The sequence below is a fragment of the Aulonocara stuartgranti genome (genome assembly GCF_965226115.1).
Source record: "Aulonocara stuartgranti genome assembly, chromosome: 5".
In the NCBI taxonomy this organism is placed as follows: domain Eukaryota; kingdom Metazoa; phylum Chordata; class Actinopteri; order Cichliformes; family Cichlidae; genus Aulonocara; species Aulonocara stuartgranti.
In genome coordinates, this window is record NC_138943.1 from 15703464 (window position 1) to 15727300 (window position 23837).

General features: G+C 38.8%; 1 protein-coding gene across 3 annotated transcripts in view; it reads right to left on the reverse strand.

Moving 5' to 3' along the window:
* Nucleotides 1-21627, reverse strand: part of grm2b (glutamate receptor, metabotropic 2b) — a 28847-nt gene extending 7220 nt beyond the window's left edge. Inside the window, exons 1-3 of one of the 3 annotated variants that reach the window (XM_082533257.1) lie at nucleotides 21061-21627; nucleotides 16312-16927; nucleotides 666-1503 (exon numbers count right to left, since the gene is read on the reverse strand). In XM_082533257.1, the coding sequence (XP_082389383.1) occupies nucleotides 666-1503; nucleotides 16312-16821 (1348 nt within the window). In that variant the 5' untranslated portion in view covers nucleotides 16822-16927; nucleotides 21061-21627. Of the gene's footprint in view, nucleotides 1-665; nucleotides 1504-16311; nucleotides 16933-19413; nucleotides 19431-21060 lie in introns of those variants that run through there. The other 2 variants (XM_082533255.1, XM_082533256.1) reach the window with 2 other exon arrangements.
* Between the last annotated feature and the right edge of the window lie 2210 nt (nucleotides 21628-23837).

Sequence of the window (23837 nt, forward strand, 5' to 3'; positions counted from 1 at the left end):
AATAATAATAATAATAATAATAATATAAGAATAACACAAAAGGCAAAAAAAGAAAAAGAGAGCCAAAGTTCAATTCATGGACTGAAGAACACATGTTTTTGTATAATTTAAATTAAAATACTTTTTTTTCTGCTATTTCATGTAACAGGAAATATAAATGCACTGCGTTATATACAGCTTTTCCTATCAAGCCCTCTAAGCCCTTTATACTACAAATCACATTTTTAACATAAGACAGTTTCACGCATATGTTGTTAGTGTTAGTTCAGGAGGGCAATGGCACTTTGACAGCAAATTAGAGGATCCAAGGATCCAAACCACTGACCTTAGGATTAATGCACCTATTCAACACCTATTCAACCTCCTGAGCCACAGCTGTTCTCTGAATTTGTTCATTCATTCGTCCTGTCAGTATTATTTTAAGAAAAGTATGTTCCCTGCCCGCTGTTTCTTCAGTGCCAATTCATGGATTATTTTTTGCTAATTGAATAATTACAAAGCCTTTCTCTGCTCAGCAGAAGTTGTTTGCTTAATCCTGTGTCATGGCTCTTTGCAACCCTTATTTGCTTTGTATCCATGGTGAAATATTACCACTTCCAACCATTTAAAAAACATGTTAAATTCTTTTTTTTTTCATGTTTGTTGTTTACTTATGTTGTGCATACCTTCAAATTTGGTCTTCAAGATGAACTCCTTGTAGAACCTTTTGCCATTACCTGGTTTCATAGCATCGCAGACCTTAGATGTGTTGGAGCACACTGCTTGCCTCATGTTGTGCAGGGCATAGGCCATCGCATAGACTGCGTTCACCACAAACATGATTTTGGATTCCTGTTCGAAAGTTCCATCTCGTAAGCTGTAGTCAGCACAGCCAGGCTCCTGTAGGTTGCAGTCAAACCGGTGCTCCCAGAACTCCCTGAACCACGGGTTCCTCATATTGGTCGATGGGTTCAGTTTGGTAAAGTAGTCTTCAAACTCTCTGACAGGATAGGAGGCTAGTTCAATGGTGAAAGCTCCATCTGCTGCAGTCTCGCTGCCCCTCACCAAACCCTCCTGTGCTCCCCACCCATCACTGGCCACCCAAGTGAAAGTGACATTCATTCTGGCAGCAGCCACAAGGAGCTCGCGAGCGTCCTCACTGCGCGTGAACAGGATGACAACCTTTGCGTTAGACTTTTGTTGCAAGGAGCGGATCACATTCTCATAGCCCTGGCGGTTCATGGAACGACTCACTTTGGCTGAAGTGGCAATGCAGATTTGGCGAGAGCGGGCCTCCTGCTGGAAGGCGTCAATGCCTGTTTCACCATAGTCACCCTCTGATGCTACTGTTGACACGTATGTCCAGTTAAAGTAACGCAGAATCTCAGCCATTGCTTTAGCTTGGTAGAAGTCAGGGGGCACGGTGCGAGCGAAGTAGTCATAGCGGGTTTTATCACTGAGCTTTGCACTAGTAGAGGCATAGCTGATCTGAGGGATCTGGAACAGTCGCAGGAGGTTAGCCACCTGAGGAAAGCAAAGAAATGAAAATGCTATCAAAACAGTCTCATCACATCCTCTCATATATATATATATATATATATATATATATATATATATATATATATATATATATATATATATTATACATACACAGGAACTGCTGGGAAAAAAGGAAATAGGTGCAGTGATATATTGAAATATATTTAAACATAAATAAACATACAAATAAGGGGAAAAATAGTTTGTACAATTCTAAAAGCTTGAAAGTCAATATTTGGTATGAGCATCTTTATTCTTAGACACAGCCTGAGCTCTCTTAGGCAGGCTTTCTTTTCTAATCTTTGATGAGTCTACAGGTATAGTTCTCCAGGCTTCTTGGAGGACATTCAAAGCATTGCTTTGGATGTTGGCTGCCTTTTGTTTTGTTCTCTGTTGTGATGATCCCACACTGCTTCAGTAATGTTGAGGTCCAGGCTCTGGGGAGGCCAATCCATGACTGATAGTGCTGCATTCTGTGCTTAGCTAGGTATGGTTTTACTGCATTGACCCCAACCGGTCGCCCCTCCCTGAGCCTGGTTCTGCCGGAGGTTTCTTCCTGTTAAAAGGGAGTTTTTCCTTCCCACTGTCGCCAAAGTGCTTGCTCATAGGGGGTCATTTGATTGTTGGGGTTTTCTCTGTATGTATTATTCTAGGGTCTAAGGGTCTACCTTAAAATATAAAGCACGTTGAGGCGACTGTTGTTGTGATTTGGCGCTGTATAAATAAAATTGAATTGAATTGAATTCATTGGCAGAGTGTTTGGGATCATTTTCATGCTGAAAATGAAGATGCTACCACAAAGACACATTGCATGATGGATCAAAATCTGATGGTACTTTGCTGTGTTCATGTCCATCAATTTTGACAAGATCCCCAACACCACTAGCGACACTGCAGACCCTCACCATGACAGTGCCTCCACTGTATTTTGTATGTCAGACAAACCAAGTGATTATTTGCTGGAATTTCAGAAAAAGGCTTGAGCCGTACACTGATGTGCTCCCAACACTACAAAGTTGAACAAGATTTTTTAAACATACAGTCATATTTGTTTAAATTTATTAAATATACCTATTCCTTTAATTGTACTTTTTAACCTGTCTTGCATTACACATAGATGTTTTATCAATTCTTAATTACAAAAATATGGGTTCCAAAATAATAATGAAGAGTGCAGAGTCATTGTTTTTGCTGTAAATTGTATAATAAAGTGTAGAAATTAATTAATTTACTTATAAGTCCTGCATTAAGTATTTATTCATTTGTTTATATATTTTTAAGCTATTCTACTTTTTGACTTGTATATTCTGTTTGTAGTTTAAGTGGAGCCATTAAGTGCAGATTAGCTATCTGTCTGATAGTCTGATTCAGCTCAGCGGTGGAGACTGGCTGTGGAAACAGCAACAATTCAGTGTTTCTCTATCTCAGACTGCTTATTGTGTCAGAGATCCACATCACCAGCAGCCAGTGCCACAAATCGATTCAACAATAGTGCAGATAACAACAGCAACAATGGCAGACAGATATGAGTTTTATCAGTGGGATTTTTCTGTTTTCTCCACTTGAGCCATTCTGTCAAGTTATTGGGGGAAGATTTTGCTGGGACTTATGATACCCATGTAACCCAGATAATACATTAATTTCCTCCTGGAGCTGATTGCTGGTGCTGCTGAGTTCACCAGGGCTAGATGATAATCTTTGACTGACAACTCAGCGTGGCATCCTTGTTGAACACAAGCCTGCAGAAAACGACTGTGTCGTAGTCATACCATAAACTCATGGCAATTATTTTCCCACACAGTATTACAGTGCCATGGCAGCAAGGCAGTAAAAACTTGTCATTTTCCAGGAATCCCCTATGAGACACAGTGGTGATTAGTGAATACCCATGGGCTTCAATGTGACCGCCTCCTCCCTCAAGCACCACTGTTTGCCTGGAGGCTTTCCAAACAATGGCATCCCCGTGTATGTAATTGGAACCTACTACACTAACTCCAAGCCCCAATTAAAGTACCATTTTGTCTCCCAGGTCTCTCATTCCAGCTCACAAAATCCTAAACAGAGCTATTAGTCCTTTCTGTGATGATATAAATCATATGTATTATCCTGCATACACACCAAGTATACAGTGTTCTGCATGTAGCATGTTCCCAGATCATGTTACTCAGTAATATTTTGTTAACCTTGAGATGTAAGTTATTATTTGTAAGTTATTATTATTTGGTGCTATATATAAAAACATCCATCCATCAATCCGCTTATCCTTTTCAGGATAAGCTGTCTTATCCCAGCTGTCTTAGGGCGAGAGGCAGGGTACACCCTGGAGAGGTCGCCAGTCTGTCGCAGGGCTAACATAGACAGAGACGACCATTCGCACTCGCATTTATTCCCACATATGGGTAATTTAGTGTTTCCAATTAACTTAACCCCATTGACAGCATGTCTTTGGATTGTGGGAGAAAGCCGGAGAACCCAGAGAGAACCTATGCAAACACGGGGAAAACATGCAAACTCCACACAGAAAGACCCTGGCCTGATGGTGGAGTAGAACTCAGGAGCTTCTTGCTGTGAGGCAACAGTGCTAACCATCATTAATTTAATTTACCACCTCTTTGTCTGCTCGATAGTGCACATATCAAATCAGCTAATCACACGGTAGCAATTCATTGCATTTAGGCATGTTAAAGACAACCTGCTTAAATTTAAACCAAGAGCCAGAAAAAAATCAAGTCAAAAGCACGAAGTTGAGATAAACAACATTAAAGTATGGATTCTCCATTGTGGGGATGGTATTATGGTGTGGAGGATACTTTAGCAGTAGCATTGTTGATGACCAATAACAACCATTTTATGACAACAGTGCTCCCATCTTCTGATGGCTGCTCCGCAGGAAAACATGCCTTCCAACAAAGTTCAAATCAAACTAGTTTCATAAACATGGCAGTGAATGTATTCACACGGCCTCCACAGTCACCAGATCTCAGTCCAATAGAGCAGCTTTGGGAAATGGTGGAACTCAAGATTCACATCATGGATGTGCAGCCAACAAATTTGCAGTAACTGTGTAATGTCATCATGAAAATATGGACCAAAGTGTCTGAGTAACATTTCCAGCACCTTGGTAACTGTATGTCACAAAGAATTAAAACAGTTTTTTTGGCTAAAGGGGATCGATATGGTGCTAGCATGGTGTAACTAACAAAGTGCCTCATGTATATCAGGTCAAAACACAGACGTGAGACTAGTTGTTGTTGTGAATGCAATCCACAGTAGGCTGTTAAGACTAAAAAAATCACACTAATCCCTATCTGTAAGTTGCCATCTGCTTAAACTTGTTAAGCTAAAATACCCAAAAGCTAAGAAGCAGCATAAAATACACCACAACCTCCTGAGGGGAGAAATAGAGTAAATATGATGTATTTTGGCATTGAAACTGTACCCAGTAGTATTCTTTCCAGTGATCTTAGTGTGGTCTCATGCAGTTATTTACACTGAGATATGTCTGTTGTTGAGACATAGGTATGCCTGATTAAATCCACTGATTAAGGTTATGCTGCCTGGGATATATACACCTTTTATGCAAGCTAACATGTCAGCAATCACAATGAGCCAGTCAGTCACACTTGCATGATAATAAGGTAGTTTCCTCTTGCAGGGTTTTTTTAGACAGGCAGTTGGCCTTCATCAATAGATTCTTGGAGAAGCTTGACAGCGCACCTTTCAGGACGGCACTGGAGTGTGTGACAGTAACCGTCTGTTCATCCTCATGTGGTATTTCCCACTTGTTCTCTCAGTCGGATAGAAACACCCACCGCACCGGCTCAGAGGAAGAGACACCAAAAACTCTAGACTTGTATTTTATTTTGTGATTAAGTCACATAGCTTTGGAGGACTGTACACTTTCACTGACACTCATTTATTTTATTTAGTGGGTCCTGGGTCCTTATTTTACAAACTTATAACTCAGGCTTTTAACTTCAGTCAAACTCATATTAAGTCTTCTCTATATAGAACTTTTTTTATTTTTAAGTTTGTGCATAATGAAGAAAGGTGAAATATTATCATATATGAAGCAACCATAATCAGATCTCTAGTGATGAACCAAACCAATATAGGTTGTTTGGATCAACTGCCCAAAGGTATTCCCAAAATTACACATAGTTCTGATCATAATTAAAATTGTACATTCACAAAGCATATTTACACAGCAGTCACAACTACAACTGGGGGAGGGGTGGGTATTTTCCACCAATCATGAGCGATCTTTAAATTGAAACTCTTTCCAGATGTAGAAGTAACATGAGCTGTGCCCATTTATTTTTTGAGGACGGGTTTATTATTACATAACTGCAATATTATTTGCATAATTAGTTTACAGACCTCATTAGAATTACAGGTTATTTTTAATATATCATAGTTATTATGGAAGTACATTAAATAGTTAAGGGTTGTTTTGGTTCTGTTGTTAAGGAGGCTCATTAGTCCAGCCAGAATCTCTTTAACAGGAAAAAACAGAGAAAACGCTCTATTATACTGCACAGGAAGTGCTTTCATGACTACCAATTTATACATAAACTAATATTTTTATTAAAAAGCTGTAGGTCTTTATATGTCAAGAGAAAGCTGTTTGGTAATCAACATTTATTTCATTGGCATGTTTATGTTGGCTGATGTCATTACCTTGAATCATTATTTAAATGTTGTAAAACTTTACAACTTTTGGGTGACTGAAGGTGAAAATGATGCTTAAAATTGTTGGTTGTATTCAGTTATCGTGATATATTTGGTAAGTTTTGGTAATTATATTTGATTAATTGCAACTTGAAATGACTGAAATACATTTCGACCCTTAAATTTTGGCAAACATGGCCCAAATGGGGATATGTGCTCCTTTTCAGATGATCATTATTATTATTAAACTTTTCGTCCAGTTTTGATGAAATTATGCTCAAATGACCTGGAACTTTATCAAGTGCGAAATGCAATTGTCAAATATTAATTCTTTTATTATATCTGACCTTGAAATTGTCCTTCAAAGTAGTAGGAAACCTAATAATGCTTAAAGGTAAAGTTACATATACACATATAGACATACATCCCACAAGTGAGCTGCTGTTATCGCTTCCCGCATTGATCAGGTAAAGCATATACCCTAAGGCTATTGCAGAGCCTGAGTTTGAATCCTCCCTGAAGCCTTTTACTATGTATATTCCCAGCTCTCTCTCTCTCTTGGCTTGCGTGACATCTCTTCATTGTACTATTTCAATAAACACTAAAAAAAAAAAAAAAAGCCCCCCCAAGTAATATTTTCATTTTCTTTCAGAATAGGATATTGAAAGTACTGTGAGTAGAAGTTGCAACGGTTGAACAGATATAAACCTTTTCTCTACTGGTGCGCTACATTGTTAAAAATTTGAATAAATCTGATTGTGGAGACATCCAAAGGCCGACATTTGGCTGAATGATAAAACTAACATATCTACATATCATAATGTTCTGAAATTGTGTACTGGAGAAAGTGATCATGTCACATCATCCCATTCCACGTTTTGATCTGGCCTTGTAAGATGGACTCTAAAACTGGGTGCAGTTTTCTTCTGAACTGTGTGATGTAGAAAAACAATCCTGCTACGATTTCTAATGTAGGGCTAATGTTTCAAATTAAGTCTTCCTTTCTCTGATTTTTAAATTTGAACATAATAAAGAAAAATTATCATACAAAAAATTGTTGACTAGTGATTGTATAAGATTTTTTTAGGGTCATTATTTATGTTCTTTTGGCCTAGCAATTCAGTTACATAGATATTTTAAGTATTGTAAGTCCACTGAATAGTTACAATGTATCAGTTATCTATCCCAGTTGGTCATGTAACTTATATTTCAAACATTAACGTCCAAAAGAGCACCATCAGTATTCAATGTAAAAATATAACAGAATGACTGCTTTTCATGTTAATTTAAAAAACAACATTTAATTCTGCAAATTTTTGTCTACCACAGCCCCCTCCCTGAGCAGTTTCCATCAAATATATTGCATGAAAAATAAACCATGACCACATGTTCTGAGTAGCGTTGTGTGTAAAAAATAAATAAACAAATTAAAAAAAAGGGGGGGGGGGGGGGGGGCTGTAAAAAAGTGTTTCTATTTCAAGAAGAAAGTTAGTCGCCAAAGTAAAGGAATCTAAGAATGTAGTTAGACAATGGCCAACATGCCGAATATCTATGTCAATATTGGTTCAGTCAGTAATATGCATCATGTAGTTTAGACCACATTTGGAGGAAGCATTAAAAAACTGAAACAGCTGGAACATGGGAAGAGACTTTCTAATATGTCTTATAATATGTTTCAGGATGGAAAGCCCCAAAGATCAAACTGAGTCCTGTAGTAGATACAGCAGATGACACAGGTTAAATTTGTGCATATATGGTTTTGCTGCTGAATTAAGTACAATGCATTTGAATTGTATTAGTTAAATTCAAATACTGAAATTGATAGGAAAGGGTTGAGTGCAAAAATAAATATGCAGTGTAAATCATTAAACATGTTAATTACTGATATTTTTAATCAAGCTGCTAAAAAAGTACACGGTAATTAAATTCTTGGGCAAACTATAGAGTTCATTTAATTTAATAAGAATAGATTTGTTGCTACATTAATGATACATGTCATTTTAAAAAACAAAAAGAACAACAATAACAATAAATGTACTAAGTCTGAGCTCCACTAAGTCCTTGTGTTTTTTGTAGGCTATGCAAAAACACATCAAAGGTAAAAGAAAAATAAACCTAAAAGTGATATAACTGTAAATGAATCGGAAAGCAGTTTGTATGGAGCTCTTTGAATGTTCAATCTATCATTTGAATATGATAATTTATCGGTGCACTGAAATATATGAGAAAATGGTTGTTAATGAAAATAACAGCTTAGCATCATTTTAATGTATGCAGCAGTTTAAACTTTGATCAAAACACTCACTGAGAGGGAGCAGCACTAAGGCTAAGTTGTTCTGCTCTACTGTGAAGAGACAGCTGAAACAGCAGAACACCGGTGGTGACTTAATTGACTGTGCAACATCAAACAGACACATAGTTTACACTAAAAATGTTCGTTCACTTCGGTCTAGTTTGTTTTTCTCTTATGGCAAACCCAACACCAAGTGTGAACCTTGTGTTCAGCTGCAGAGTCTCTCTGCAGTTCTCCAAACCTTCTTCAAAACTGAAAACTCCAATCAACATTCTTCTGCTTGCTATTCTTTCCACTTGGAGCTATACACACACACACACACACACACACACACACACACACACACACACACACACACACACACACACACACACACACACACACACACACATACATATATCTATATATATATATACATATATACATAGTGGCTTGCAAAGGTATTCGCCCCCCTTGAACTTTTCCACATTTTGTCACATTACAGCCACAAACATGAATCAATTTTATTGGAATTTCAAGTGAAAGACCAATTCAAAGTGGTGTACACGTGAGAAGTGGAACGAAAATCATACATGATTCCAAACATTTTTTACAAATAAATAACTGAAAAGTGGGGTGTGTGTAATTATTCGGTCCCCTGAGGCAATACTTTGTAGAACCACCTTTTGCTGTAATTACATCTGCCAGTCTTTTAGGGTATGTCTCTACCAGCTTTGCTCATCTAGCGACTGAATTTCTTGCCCATTCTTCTTTGCAAAACAGCTCCAGCTACTTGCGTGTAAAGGATCCAAAGGGACTATCAAAAAGTAAACTAATTTTCAGACGCTTATGCAGTGCCACATTTCACCAAACAGCTCGTATGAACAAGGGCACAGGGCACTGCACAAGAACCTCAAATAATGTTCTATGTGATTTGAATTTGGCAATACACTCCAGGAAGTCACTATCACCTCAGATTCTAAATGTAAGTATATATGGCCACAAACAGACCCATATTTAAACAACTGAACTAAGCCACAGATACAAACACACAAACCCACAAAAACAAAGGGCTAGACCTATTCACGTGTACTTTATATAAGACCATGTCGTGCATGCATTTATGTCTGTGGATCCCAGCCGGCTGTAATCAAAATCTGATATCACAGCTCATATAGCTGGCGATGCAAAGGCAGAAAGGATTGTTTGTTGAATTGCTTGCATGAGCTATTTCAGGAACAGGCAAATCTTCATATTAAACATACACCTATTATTTCCTCCCACCAGCAAAACAATACTCACCACACGAGCAACCTTTTGAGCCACACTTGAGAACAGGAATACATCTGCTCTTTATCGCCTTCTTAGAAAATAATGCTTTGATATATCACTTCTAGCTCCTAGCACTTCTGAACCAGCTTGATAGGTTTGGCAATTTTTACTGTTATTAAGACTGAAGTGCAGTGCTCCTGTCACACAATCTTCAGCGCTAAATTTTAAATAACAGCCACGGGTTCTGCGTAAAGGCTCATTTTTTATTTATGTGATACTACGTAGGAAAAAAAACAACAGCTCTAAGACGGGCGAGATGAAGGGAAGTGCATCGAGGCACAAATAGGCTAGCACCATTATTGACTGTGTGGGTCTTGACTCGAACCAGCTTTCCAGTCATTACAATGTTTTCCTTCACTTTGAATGACATACTGATGTGCTAATTAGAGAGCTGCAATGTGTTCTCTGAATGTGCTAAACTTTTCACTTCTAAAATAACCGATATTATATTCAGCTATAATATCACATGATAAACAAAAGTCTTTTGAAGTTAACACCAAAGCAAGGTTGGTTTTTGTTTTTTGTTTTACCCGACTTACTCTGTGAGCGGGGGAAAACAGAATAAAGACAGAGTTAATAAAACACTGCACACCAAACGTATTAAACATCGATATGTGGCGGGACAGATGTTATAACCTGAAATTATTGAGGACCTTCCCAGATGCTTCAGCAATGATAAAATAGAGTTTATCTACCGGTCTTGAAGGATTTAGTTGGTGTTTTTTGAGTATAATTTCAAAATATTACACCTTTAGATGTCTGCAGTCTTGATGTCTGGAGACTGAAGGGAGATAAGTTGATATTGTCATATTACATGCCAGGGATGGTTCATCTTAAAAAAAAATTTTAATGTCAAAAAAGTAACCCAAGATTTACAACACTTTTTTCCCAATCCATACATGAGTTAATGTAGGTAGATTAGACACAAGCAGCTGGGCTGTGCATATAGTCTGTGCAGTGGATTGAGCTGCTTCAGAGCTCTGCGTGTTGCATTTTTTTTATCTTCAACATAAAGTTAATGTTGAAGATAAACCTGTGGCTATGCCTCTAAGAAAATGTCATTTTTTAAATTGTTCAGCTACCCAAGCATAAGACATTGTGGGAACACATTAAAATTATTTAATTGTCTTTCTTAAATGATTTCTCTGTGATGCTAAGCTAAATCCATAGGTGTAAAATGTGTGGGCTGCTGGTTATGAATCATAGATGCTTCTATATGGCTAACATCCTGTTTGGCACGGCAAACTATTTTCAAAAACCTCAACTGTGAGAAGATATAACAAAGACAACAAAATACACTGGGATGAGCAAGGCAGCGATGCAAGCCTTCTAAATGTTGCTGGGCTAATTATGAACAAATCCTTTGAGACTAAACAGAAACTGGCTCATCTCCCACCATCGTTACCACCTCTTGTCCTTGGCCCTATCACAGGCAGCATCAGCCTTTTCCACACACAGGTGGGCACATCCCTGCCAGCCAATGGAGACATATCCCGCAGATGGGAAAAGCAGCTTCTCTCAAAGTTCCCCAGGATGGTCTCTGGCACTCATCCTCCTCTGTTTTATAATGCCCTTCATCTCCACAAAGTGCTTCTCTGGGATAAATGGGGACTGTGAAGACAGTGACCTCTCAAAAAAATCCCACCATGGGCCTCAAGCCACTCTCACGGCTCGATTCATTAAAGTGCCCAGGAAGTGAAGGCACTCACAAAGAGACTGTTGAGCATCGTGACAGTAGAGGTATGTATTCAAATTTATACAAAAACAAAAAAGCAGAGAGTTTCTTTTTTAGCCTTTGTGACTGTGTGGCTGCTGAAGATTCATTCACAAGGAAATAGACAAAAAACAAGCTGTTCTTTTGTCAAGGCATCATCAACATTACTATGAAAGGAAGCCCTGAGTGTAATGAAGGCTTTAGAAGATTATAACATGGTGCTGGATATCCTCAGTCCCTTTCTGTCGAACTCTCCATTCAGCTTTAACACACTCTGACGAAGCATTCATCTCTGCAAGAACTTAGCTAAGGTTGGATCATATTCTGGCTGTAGCACAACTCAGTGTTATCTATACTCCTCAATGCATGGTGATATGCAAAATGAGACAGTTCAGCTGTCATACTTTATATTTAAAGAAATACTAGATTTCAAAGTGAAAACCATACAGCCTGCAGTTATAAAGGATAAAGGATTCAGTTATTTATAACATTGGCTTGACACTATGGCAAACATTACTGATGACTTTTTCTATTGAAGTGATGACACGTGATATTTATAAGTTAAAATACGAAGCTTTGTAAGTGACCTAGAGTACTACACAAAAGTCTTGATCTTTGTTTTACTTTGGACATTGGTTGCTTTTTCACTCATTTTCTTATAGCTGACTCACGTTCAGACTAATGTTTTTCTTTGTTTGTTGCTTAGTACAGACCTATGAATCATTCAAACATAAAAAAGGCACCTAACTCAAGGGATGGACAAGTGTTGTATCAACAGATAATAAGCAACTTGGCAAAGAACCAATTTTAAATTGTATCATTAGTCACTTTGACGCTAGCAGCCTTTCGCAAACACATAATTTGTTCTCATTTTGTTAGTTTAATCTACAAAAAAAATAAATAAATACCATGGACACCACAGTTTGACAGGCATAAAACTGTACTTCTGCTTCAACAACGTGATTCCCAAAGAGCTATTAGCCAAAAAACTTGGCATATCTCAGCATGGTGTGCAGTTTGTCATTATTAAATTTGAGGAAAGTTGACAAGTAGAGGACAAGTAGCGCATGTCTTTTATCTTAGCTCATTCCCATCACCCTCGAACAGTCACAGCAGATAACTGCCCCTCCTTGAGCCTGGTTCTACTGGAGATTTCTTTGTATTAAAAGGGAGGTTTTCCTTCCCACTGTCATCAAATTGCCTGCTTATAGGCAGGCGGTTGTCTGATTGTTGGGGTTTCTCTCTATTATTGTAGGATCTTTATCTTACAACATTAAGCACCCTGGGGTGACTATTGTTGTGATTTGGCACTACATAAAAAAATTGAATTGAATTTACTTGAACTGACAAAGGAAGAATTGTCATCTCAAAAAACTATCCACAGCCAATAAACAGTGTCTGAAAGTCATGTATAATAGGGGGGGGGGGGAATCCAGCATGTCCTGTTCACTGAAGCCTCAACAGAAATGGCCTCAGTTGAAGCATGGCTTTCAAGAAGCCATTCTTAAGGAAGGGAAACAGGGAGCAAAAGCTGCTGTTGCTTTTCATTAATGTAAAACAGTACATTAACTCATAACACACCGGGGAAAGTAATATTTTACACTACTTGCTATATTTGTTATACGTTACTGCAGAAATTGACTTGACAGATTATATCATAACCAGTTAACACTATAAACCTGCAGCTACAGGTGATCACTCATCACAGTCTTTGTTATCGGTTGTGGTTTCAGGTTCTGGCTGCTGTAACGAGTAACGAGTCAGTTTAGAAGGCAAAGCTGGGTTTTTCAAATTGGACTGAAAATCAACAGTTAACACTTATGGAGTTATACTAATCATCAGTCACCCTAATCATCAGTGTTATCATCAGTATGTGTGGAAGAGGTCAGGAGAAAGGTAGAAAAATGAGTGTCTATAACCTTTTGAAAAACCCAACAGAGGCTCTGTCGTGGTTTGGGGCTGCATTTCAGCCAGTGGTGTTGGGGATCTTGTCAAAATTGATGTAATTATGAACACATAAAAGTCCTGCCAGATTTTGATCCACCATACAATACCATCTGGAAAGCATCTAATTGACATTTCTTCTTTTCTTTTTTTTTTTTTACCATGGCAGTGATCCAAAACACACTGCCAACAGAGTAGAAACATGCCAGGATAGAGAAATAAACAACAGAAGACTACCAGTCATGGACTGGCCTCCCCAGAGCCTGGATATCAACATTACCAAAGCAGTTTGGGATCAAGGTTGTGACTAATATCAAATGAAAAGCTCTGTCCTTCAAGAAACCTGAAGAACTATTCCTGAAGACTACTTAAACACGTTACAAGAAAGGGTTTTTATTAGCTTTAGAAAAGCTGAAAGAAGCTTTTTTTTGTTTGAAAAGCAAAGCCACAGCATCCAGTGGTCAAATTAGACACAAAAAATATGAATCAGCAATATAACTGAATAGAGATGTTACTGAATGAAACAAAACTGTTTCATTAGTCACATACATAAATCCGTGAACCAGTGAAACATAATGTTGGTTTCCACCACAGGAACTAACGGGCTTTTTAGGCCACCATAACCTTTTGTGCCTAGTCAAACTGCCTCTGCAGTACCTTGCAGAGGAGAAAAAGTACCTATTCCACAGTAAGTTCTTCTCATCAGCCACAAAAAACTGCTGAGCATGGACTCATTGCTTACTGGCTGAATTTGGACAGGAATGTAGGAAGAATGGAGGAAAGGAGTCTGTTCAAGTAAGTTAACTTTCACCTTCACCAAGTTCCTGCAATGTAAGGTAGCTATAAGTAGTGAGAAACCTAAAAGATTTAGCAGACAATGAAACAATTTGTTATAAAGCATAAAATGATTATTGCAGTTTTATCATGACAAGGATATTGTTACTCCTGTACAATGAGTCTCCTAATGCCTAAGAGGTTTTGTGTTGTGGCAAAAGCCAGTGCCTCTGTTTGTTTGTGTTTTCATTGTATTTTATTATTGCTGGGTTTCTCTGAGACAAATATCCAGGATAATCCCGGCAGCCAGGATGCTATGCTTTGAGGTCCTTTGACTGAGGAAAAAAGTGGATAGACATTGCCTGTAGAAAGTTGCTGTTAAAACTGGTGATCTTCACTGTGTCACCAACTTTTAATTAAATGTGATGGAACTGTACTGTTTGAACAAACAAATCTGAAGTTCCCCACAGTGTAGTGTTTCAACTGCTCAAAACAAGTTAGAGGGCAGAGCAGTGATATTTCTGGAAAACCACAATAGCATTTTCATTAGAGGTGAACATGTACTACAAATACTTTGTGACACACTGAAAAGGTTCCTGTGGCAAAGATTCCACTGTTGTACTTAACAGATTGCATGACACAAAATCTTAGGAGGCACAAAACAGGATGAACCCCAAAATCAAAAAGCAGAACTTGAGTTATTTTATCATTTCAGTCAGTATTAATTAAATATTGGTGTATAATAAATGACTATTAGCTGGATTAATGATGCTTATCATGTAACAAGCGAAAAACTGGAAAACATTGGTCCAGTTATTATCTGAACTCAAATGTGATCATGTTGCCGCACCCCTAAGGCTAATAGAGATGATCTTTACTTGTGTATAGTTTACCCAAGGCTTCGCCACATATTGTGCGTGTGTGTGTGTGTGTGTGTGTGTGTGTGTGTGTGTGTGTGTGTGTGTGTGTGTGTGTGCGTGTGTGTGTGTGTGTGTGTGTGTGTGTGTGTATAACCAAATTATTCCTGAGCACTTTGTCTTGCTAACACTGAGTGCTTCAGTAATTATGTCATGTAAGGGCAATCAGAGTTAATTAATTATGGTCAGATGAACTGCCTCTAGCAACCTTTCATACATGTGTGAAAGGTCAGTTTTCCTTGCAAGGCAGAAATGAAGTTGCTGACAAAGTGATTGATGTGTCTGTGAATGTTGATGCTTCAGACAAAATAATCTCAGTAAATTCTTACTCCAGCCAAAGAGAAACCTCTTCTACTGAAGGCTCAATTCTACAGCTTGTGAAAAGTGGAGATGCAAGGATTCTTTTAGCAACTTCAACATGTGAATGAGCATCCACCCCCATGTAACACAATGCATGCTCACAAAATAAATAACTGGAATAATATTGTGAATTAACAAGTTTTTTTTAAAGGCGTACAAGTGTTAAGTTGCAAAATATTTGCTCTTGAAATAACAAATTACTTGATTACAGATGCAGACAAAACGCAATCAACTGAAAAGACTACATATACACTTACACACTTAAAGAAACATTAGGACTTTGTTTTGGTGAGAGCCCCATAGACAAAGAAGATAATTACCAGAGGCAAAACTTCCGCTCATTGCTGAAATAGATCACTTATTGTGTTTGGGGTGTCAGTGCCTTTTGGATTCATGCTGATAACTGACACATACAATGCCTTGCTCTGTAGCTAATTTTGACAGATCATCCAGGAAGTCTGTGGTCCAATTTTGCTAACTGTAATTCTAAAAATATAATTGCATGCGTTAGATGGGGACCAATAAGCAAGTATTTCTGTTTCTGCAATGGACCCATGCAGTTTATGGATGCACCTTGCTAACCATGCTTGCTAGCATAGGCTGATAACTTAGCACCTCAACCCCTCATCCCAGATGAGGTCAGTACAAGACGTAGAAAACCCACATGATGTACCATAGCTATACCATATGGTATACTATTTATCTTAGTACAGTGGCATGGCAATTTTGCATGTGTCACAGTTTTCAGTAAAGGCATGCAAGTGCAACTGATACACTAAACAAAGGTTAATATACATTTGCACACTCACCTGAATTGAAACATCACTGTAAGATCCTCCGATAACCCCTGAGATGGCCAGTGGAACCTCATTTTGAATTGGTCTCGAGCCGTCTGGGCAGATGAAACCTGGGTCGTGCACCTTAGTGAGGGATGCTCTTACAAAATCTAGCGACTGCTCCAGAGCATAAGTGTCTTTCGAGCAGGTGTCCAGGATGTGAGCCCCCAGCTGGAGACCAGGAAGGATGCGATCGCTGGAGTTAATCTCATCAAGTGCCAGCAGCATGGCTTCCAGTCTCTGGATCCCTCTCCCCTCGTTGATCTTACCACAGTCTTCCATTCCATCGCCTTTTTCGTGCACCGGGAACAGGCCTCCAATCACCAAGTCCCCATCGACGATGATCTCACGTTTGGCTGAAGGGGGCAGTCTGGAAATACTAGGCAGGACTCCTGGTATCAGCAGCTCGAGAAGGAACACATGGAGAGGCCAGTAATGTGCAGAATTGGCCTGCGACTTGGGGCAGAGCACTGCACTCAGCATGGCAGGACCAGGTAGCTTGATTTAGCAGGTTGAAGTGGAGAGCAGAAGAGGTTCACACAATTTGGAGGCAGATGTCTTTCAAGTCCTCTGTCAGTGAGTGCAGCATCTTTCCTTAAAAAAAAGGGGGAAAATTAATATATGCTATCTATCTATCTATCTATCTATCTATCTATCTATCTATCTATCTATCTATCTATCTATCTATCTATCTATCTATCTATCTATCTATCTATCTATCTATCTATCTATCTATCTATCTATCTATCTATCTATCTATCTATCTATCTATCTATCTATCTATCTATCTATCTATCTATCTATTACATTTGTATCCTATTCCTGTGGAGTAAAATGTAACGTCCTTGCCCAATGTCAATGAAATTCTTGAACTAAATATGGGTCAGAGGCCTATTGGTCACTTTTTTGCTCACAGGTTTACTCAAAGATATGAACAGTCATGCTTTTTCTCTCTTATCTTTTTAACTGATTCTTACCTGAACTACAAGCCTTTTTCTTAACTTTCCTGACTCAGAGTCTATATAATTACTACAGAGAAATGGTTTTATTGAAGACTCTAAATTTAAGAATTCTATCTGAAGGCTGAAACACAGCCATTAATCTTAGAATTTACTTTCTGAAGTGAAACAGAAGACCTTAATATTTTAGTCAGAGTCTCAGCAGTTCCAGTGTGAAATAAATAAAATTTTATCTGAAAGACTGACTCAGTGTTACCACCTTCAAGTGACCACATCAAACATTTATTGATATTTAAGGCACCTCTTGACTGAAGCATAATTTCCAGGCAACGGAGATATCACATACACGGTGATTCTCCTCAATGGATGTGGTTGCCATGGAAACATGGTGGGTAAAAAATAAGGGTTGGACTGCAGGGGAGTGGGCAGAGAGACATGTATGCTAATATATTCCTATCATGTTGAAGTAAGATCCACCGGGGGTTGTCTGATTAGGTGGGCAGGTTCAATCACAGCGCTCTTAGAGAGCCAATCGTATTTATTCCAAACACAATTATTAATCACATTGATCAAATGCATAGTTCAGAACAAACACATAGATTAAAGTAGATTCATACTCTGGAATGTATTTTTAAAGACTTGTGGTTTACTTTTCTTTTTCTGCAAATACTATCAGAATTTCTTATCAGAGCTTATATTTCAGCAGTATTACTCACAGAAAGCTCTGAGGGATGTAACAATGGCACATAATATCAACAAAAATTGTCTGTGGGTATGTTTTTCCTTTTTTAAATAGAAGTTGAGCTATCAGAGGAGTCACGCTGGTAAACCCACAGAGCTTGGCAGCAGTTTGGACTAGGCGATGTGCTGCCGCTACGTTCTCCTTTAAGACACAGTGGGAAGCGTATTACTGACTTTTCCCCTTCTGTCACACAGTGTTGTTACTTACATTATAATACTGTATAAAAAAAGATGCTCGTGCATTGACACTTCTTTTATTGGCAGTTCTATCAACAGTCGTTTCATTGAGTCTGAGTGTGTCCTGTTTCCTGTGCTCACAGAGGCAGAAAACCGTCACAGTGGGGTTCACAGGGACTGGTTCCAAAAACACCAGCGACACAAGCATAAGTTCATGTGTGCGTGCATGCTTTTGAACACTTCAGGATACACAAGATACTGTGAATCACACAGGATATTGTGAGGAATATCCTGTGACAGCACAAGCATCTCTTGAGTGAAAATGAGGAGCAAAAAGTGTAATGAATGCCAAATTTCTTACCAGATAAATATTACATCAGATTAGGGGTGGGGAAATCTTATGGTGCATTGATGAATCTGTACCCATCAAACTAAATTACATGTGGTAATATACAAAGTTACAGCCTCTGTCTCATGTCTGCTGTGTGTCTTGAACACTACGTGCAGGTGTATGGGACTGCTGCAACACATTTGCCCTATTATTAGAAGCAAGGTGAGAAATCAACTTGGAGAGCTCAACTTTAAGAGTCTAATTGGTCTTCAGTGCTGTCTGTTGAGCAGATGGGGGCTTTCTGGTTGCAGAGACTAGGTCACAGTATGAATTAATGGTGCAACAAGGAACAGCCAATTAGGCTGGTCAATACAAACTAAGCTAAAGTAAGGTTAGAGATGCAGAAGCTCTTCTAAAACCTCTAAGAACTGCAAAGAAATGCTGGCGTGGCTGAAGTGGACAGCTATTAAAATCAAATTTCTTCCAATTATTTGCATACATTCTTTAAATGGGAGCAGTATTATCAGCTTACATGAGAATTAAAACAACAACATCTGCTAAAGTAGCTTTTATCAGGCCTCGATCACATCATTAAAACTATCTTGAAACGGCTGTCACACTCACACTGAGCAGCCAAGAGAGTCACACGCTCCCCAGCTGTCTGCGCACAATATTCCCTCTGAAAGGCAAGTTCAAAAAGAAAAGACGGCGTGCTTTACTCAGCTTTGAACCATCAGCTAATGCATTACTGCTCCTGCCCAGCACAGAGGATTTCTCCAACATTAGCATAAAGAGGCTTTGAGAACACTATTCCTTATTGTCCTTACTCCTTATCCCGGTATAACTAATGTGTAAAAAATGACTCACCACCCAGTTCCTTTCAGCAGTGATGGTGATTGGCAGGTATAATCATATTATCTACGCAGAAGTACAGTGTTATTTATGTCTGGCGAATGAGCTGAAGAAATGAATGCACCTCCTTTTTTGTTATCATCAGGTACAGACTGAAAAATAATTGTTATAAAACAATAATTTATATTTTTAATTGTTTAAAATGGTGACACAACTCAAAATTTGAAGAGTAGACACAGTCTGCATGCAGTTTTATTGAAAAGTACTCGATGTGACATTTAATTTAGAGCCCGATCCACTGCACATGAATCATTAAGCGGGGTGAGTATGACAGCCTAAACAGCGTACTTGTCCTATGACATTTAAAACACTACTTTTCTGTGCTTATCTGATTAAAAACTAGATTTAGGTTTAAAGTTTAGAGGTTACAGTGTTATATAACATCAGATAATAAACTGTCAAAAACTGAAGGTTTCAGTCAGAAGACAATACACAAATCATCCACTTCAAAGCATCAGATCTCTACGTATGAAAATGAACTACAAAAAGAAGAGAAAACTGCAACCTCAATAGCTCGTCTTATGATTCCCATCATTATATAATCTCCACTGGGGACCCAGTTTATCCCTCCACCTGGACTTGTCAGCTGAAGGAATTAGGATCCCTCTGTGGTGGCCAGCAGCCAGCTGATTGTGTTTGAATGTGAAATAAATGCGTATTTTTCAGAAAAAAAATAGTGCAGTTGTTTAATTTTTACAAAATAAAATAAAATAATAAAATAATGCCCTGTCAGTATGTTTATTCATAGGTCACACTTAGACTGGGAGACAAAGGACAGATGTAAGAATTACACGTGCTAGAGCAGATTTTCTTTGTTTCCTCTTGGTGAGCATGTTGGTGAGCATGCTGACACCATCTGATGATAAAATACATAACATCCATCAAGACACCGTGGTGGTGTCTCCCATAATAAATAACTTACCTTTGAGGTAAATCCTACCCCATCACTCCTGTCTGACTCCTGTCATAACAATATGATGCGTGAGATATGTGGATGATTCCAAAGCAAAAACACTTTCTTCACTTTTTGCAATGACTCGATACATTTACCAGCTGAATTACTTCCCACATTAGGGTCGAACCACATTGTTTATGGCGCTGTCCAAAAACAAAAGCCCTGATTGGTTTGAGAGGAATCTCTGCTTCACTCAATTATGTAATTTTTATTTGAGACAGTGAATACACTCGGGTCAAGCAGGATTACAACTTCACATATTCATACAGGGAAATGCTAGCACCTCCACAGTAACACGCAGGTATTGGGATGGCTGATAATAAAGTGAAAGAAAGTCTCCTCCTGCTATTTTTGGTTTGTGTTGACAAATAGACTTTGGTGCATCAGATGTGGCTTGTGAGAGGGGGAATGGGGATAAATGCTGGGAAAATCATGAACTGCTGATAAGGTATTATAATAACGGACCTGTTGGGAGTAATGTTGTGGCTGTGGGATACATGCTGGGGGGTGGGGGGGCGACGACTTTGTAACAAAAAAAATAAAAAATAAAAATGCAAAATCACGTCAGATAGGAAAGACACAAAGTACTTTCTGTGTTAAACCCACCGTCAGTATAACATCAAAATTATGAAGGGACCATTTCTTACCTGTTAGTAGCACTAGGTGTTTCTTCCCGAATGGATTTGAAGGGTTTCTTTGCGCAAGCCGAGCTTCAGTACGTTAGAAACGTGAAGAGCTTCATGTGACGAGCAGATTCCAGATGTTGTTCACTTTGGGCATCTTTGCCAGGCATCGGTTTGGATCTGTCCTTGGTTCTGAAGTGTTCTTCACATTGGTAAGTCTTACAAACTCCTTTCGGTGCCCCCCAACTTGTGCCTGCCAGCCACAGTGACTACGAGCCCGTAGACTACCGCCCAAGTGCTCATATATCCATCCACAAGCGCAGCAGAAGGACCGAAGGCTTCTCTTTGTCTCTCACAGCGAGCAGGACTAAGAGGCAAGTGAGTCTAAATTAAATCATAACCGCGCATTTTTTAACGTTACATTTCATATTGAACGTCGCTTCTCTTCGGAAAGTTCGTCAAATTAACTTCAAAACAAGCGGCGCTGAGAAAATCCTGCCGTAGCCCATCGGCTCAGAGACGCACAGCCACTCGCAGCTCTTCCACAGAGATAATGAGTGCGAGAGTCGACACCGTGCTCGTCTCAGAAACCTGACGATGCTTCATACAGCGTTTGTTTGCAAGTCAGTGAAGGGAGCCACAGCAGCGAAAGATGTGTCATTATTTTGAGTCGCTCTTATTTGTAAAAATAAATAAATAAATAAATGTATAACTATAATAATTTTCACTGTTCTTTCTGCAGGACTAAAGGATAAAAAGGTGCATCAACTTCTCAAACAGGTCAAGTGACTTATTCATGTGGAGCTGAGCTTGTATAGTGTCAATGTCATTTTTAATGATAAACCGAAAAGAAGAAGAAAAAAGGTGATTCGCATAGATTATATAAACCGGATGTCTTCTGCTAAATTTAGCAAGATTTTTTTAAAAGGAAAATGAGCATCAACGTTGTTTTATTTTTTTGTTTTTGTTTTTTAACCACTCTATGAAGGCTGGCCAGCTCCTTGTTCACCTCCATCTCATTAAAACTGAATCACACTCCAGTTGAGTGCCACAGCACTTCACAAACTCAAGAGGTTGGATGCACAGTTGGTTTTTCATTGGATAAAGCACCCCCCCCCCCCCCCCTCCCCCGTTCACTATACACATACACAATAGATATCATTTAAAAGTTGGCATATTTCATTTTTCTCCAGATAACTAACCTTGCTGTGCTGTTACATGTGTGAATACACATAAACTTTTTCTTGACTCTCTGCGCTAATTATCACTATTAATTTGGCTACTTTAAGGTCTGTGCAGCCAGAAGTGGGGAACTTCAAAGTCTGTTGCTAATTAAGACTAGCTTTACATACAGTTCTATGGCAAAACATTTTTTAGAGACACACATCTGTGCTACAAACTATGCACTTTTCCATGTGTACCAAAACAATATTACATCAGCAACATTCCTGTTGTACAATTAGGGAGAAGTGCAAGGGGGAAAAAATCTGCTGCACCAGCTTGGATTGTGTGTTCACAATTCAGCCTGCTGCACAACCGGTTGCAGTTAAATCCGGTGATATTCAGGGAGGAAGATGAAATTAATTCTGAATGAATTCAGCTCCACTGCAATTCGCCACTTACCCACACATATAAAACACATCTCACCGTTTGCATTTTTTTAATTTGTGGATTAATAAGCTACTTTGCAGTTAGGGGTTGGCAAAAGGCGAACTTTTCCTGTGTACAGTGGCAATTAAAATGACGAGCGGGTGCAGCTTGTTGCATAATTCCCTCAGCTAACACAAAGGGACCAATTTTCTTCCCTGAAATAGAATTGTAGTTTACATTACAATAGTTGAGGGCATGTGGGCGGAATACAGAGTTTATATAGGAACATGCCAATTAATGCCAAGCAAAATTACAGAGGACAGAGGGAAAGTGCTCCCAGCCACTGGCCATTGCACAAAAATCAGACCACTTGTCTCTTTGTAATGATGACAAAACTATCGGTCCACATCCACATCGGTTCTTTTAGTGTTTTGTTAATGTCCACACACATGGAAATGCAATCTTACTTGAAGAAAACACTATCTCACAGACAGACGTAGGTGTAGGTGTCACAGATAAGAAATGGACAAATATCTTCTGATCAGATTACTTTTACCTCAGCTGAGTCAGTCACTCTTATGTACCCACAGCTTGGGCCTCTATGCTGCACTTCCTCCACAACATTTTTATCAGCAGAGGAAATCAGGCTTAGTAGCTTTTAAATATTCAGTTCACCCAAAAACAGAAAGCTTGTGCTTCCAGTCATTAAGATGGTATCTGTCTTTCACTTCTGTTTCTAAACCCAATTTAATGAAGGCAAGAAGAAGCTGGTTAAACCATTTTTGCAACAACAGTACTTTGAAAATATGCAGACCTCAACGTCAACACTGTTTAGTTTAACAATATAGACTTTTATATGATACATGATATCACTGCTTTAGTTTCAATGACCTAAGGCTCCTGTGTAAAATAAAAGTCAAGGTTTAAGTTCCCATTCTCTGTGTTTATTTGCGCCTAAAGGGAACCTACAATGCCCATTTTCAGCTCCTCAATCTTGGACTTCACTACAGCAGCTTTACATGGTTCACAGCCTTTATATCTCTCATACTTGGTGCAGATCCAGTTCATCAAATGTCTAGAGGAAGCAATCTTATCTTTTCTATATTTGAGACCACCCTCCCTTAAACCATAAGGTTTAAGCAGCAGGTGGATGGGGATGCTGTGCTCACAGCAAGAGCTATGTGCCTGAGATGACCCTAATAAGGACATCC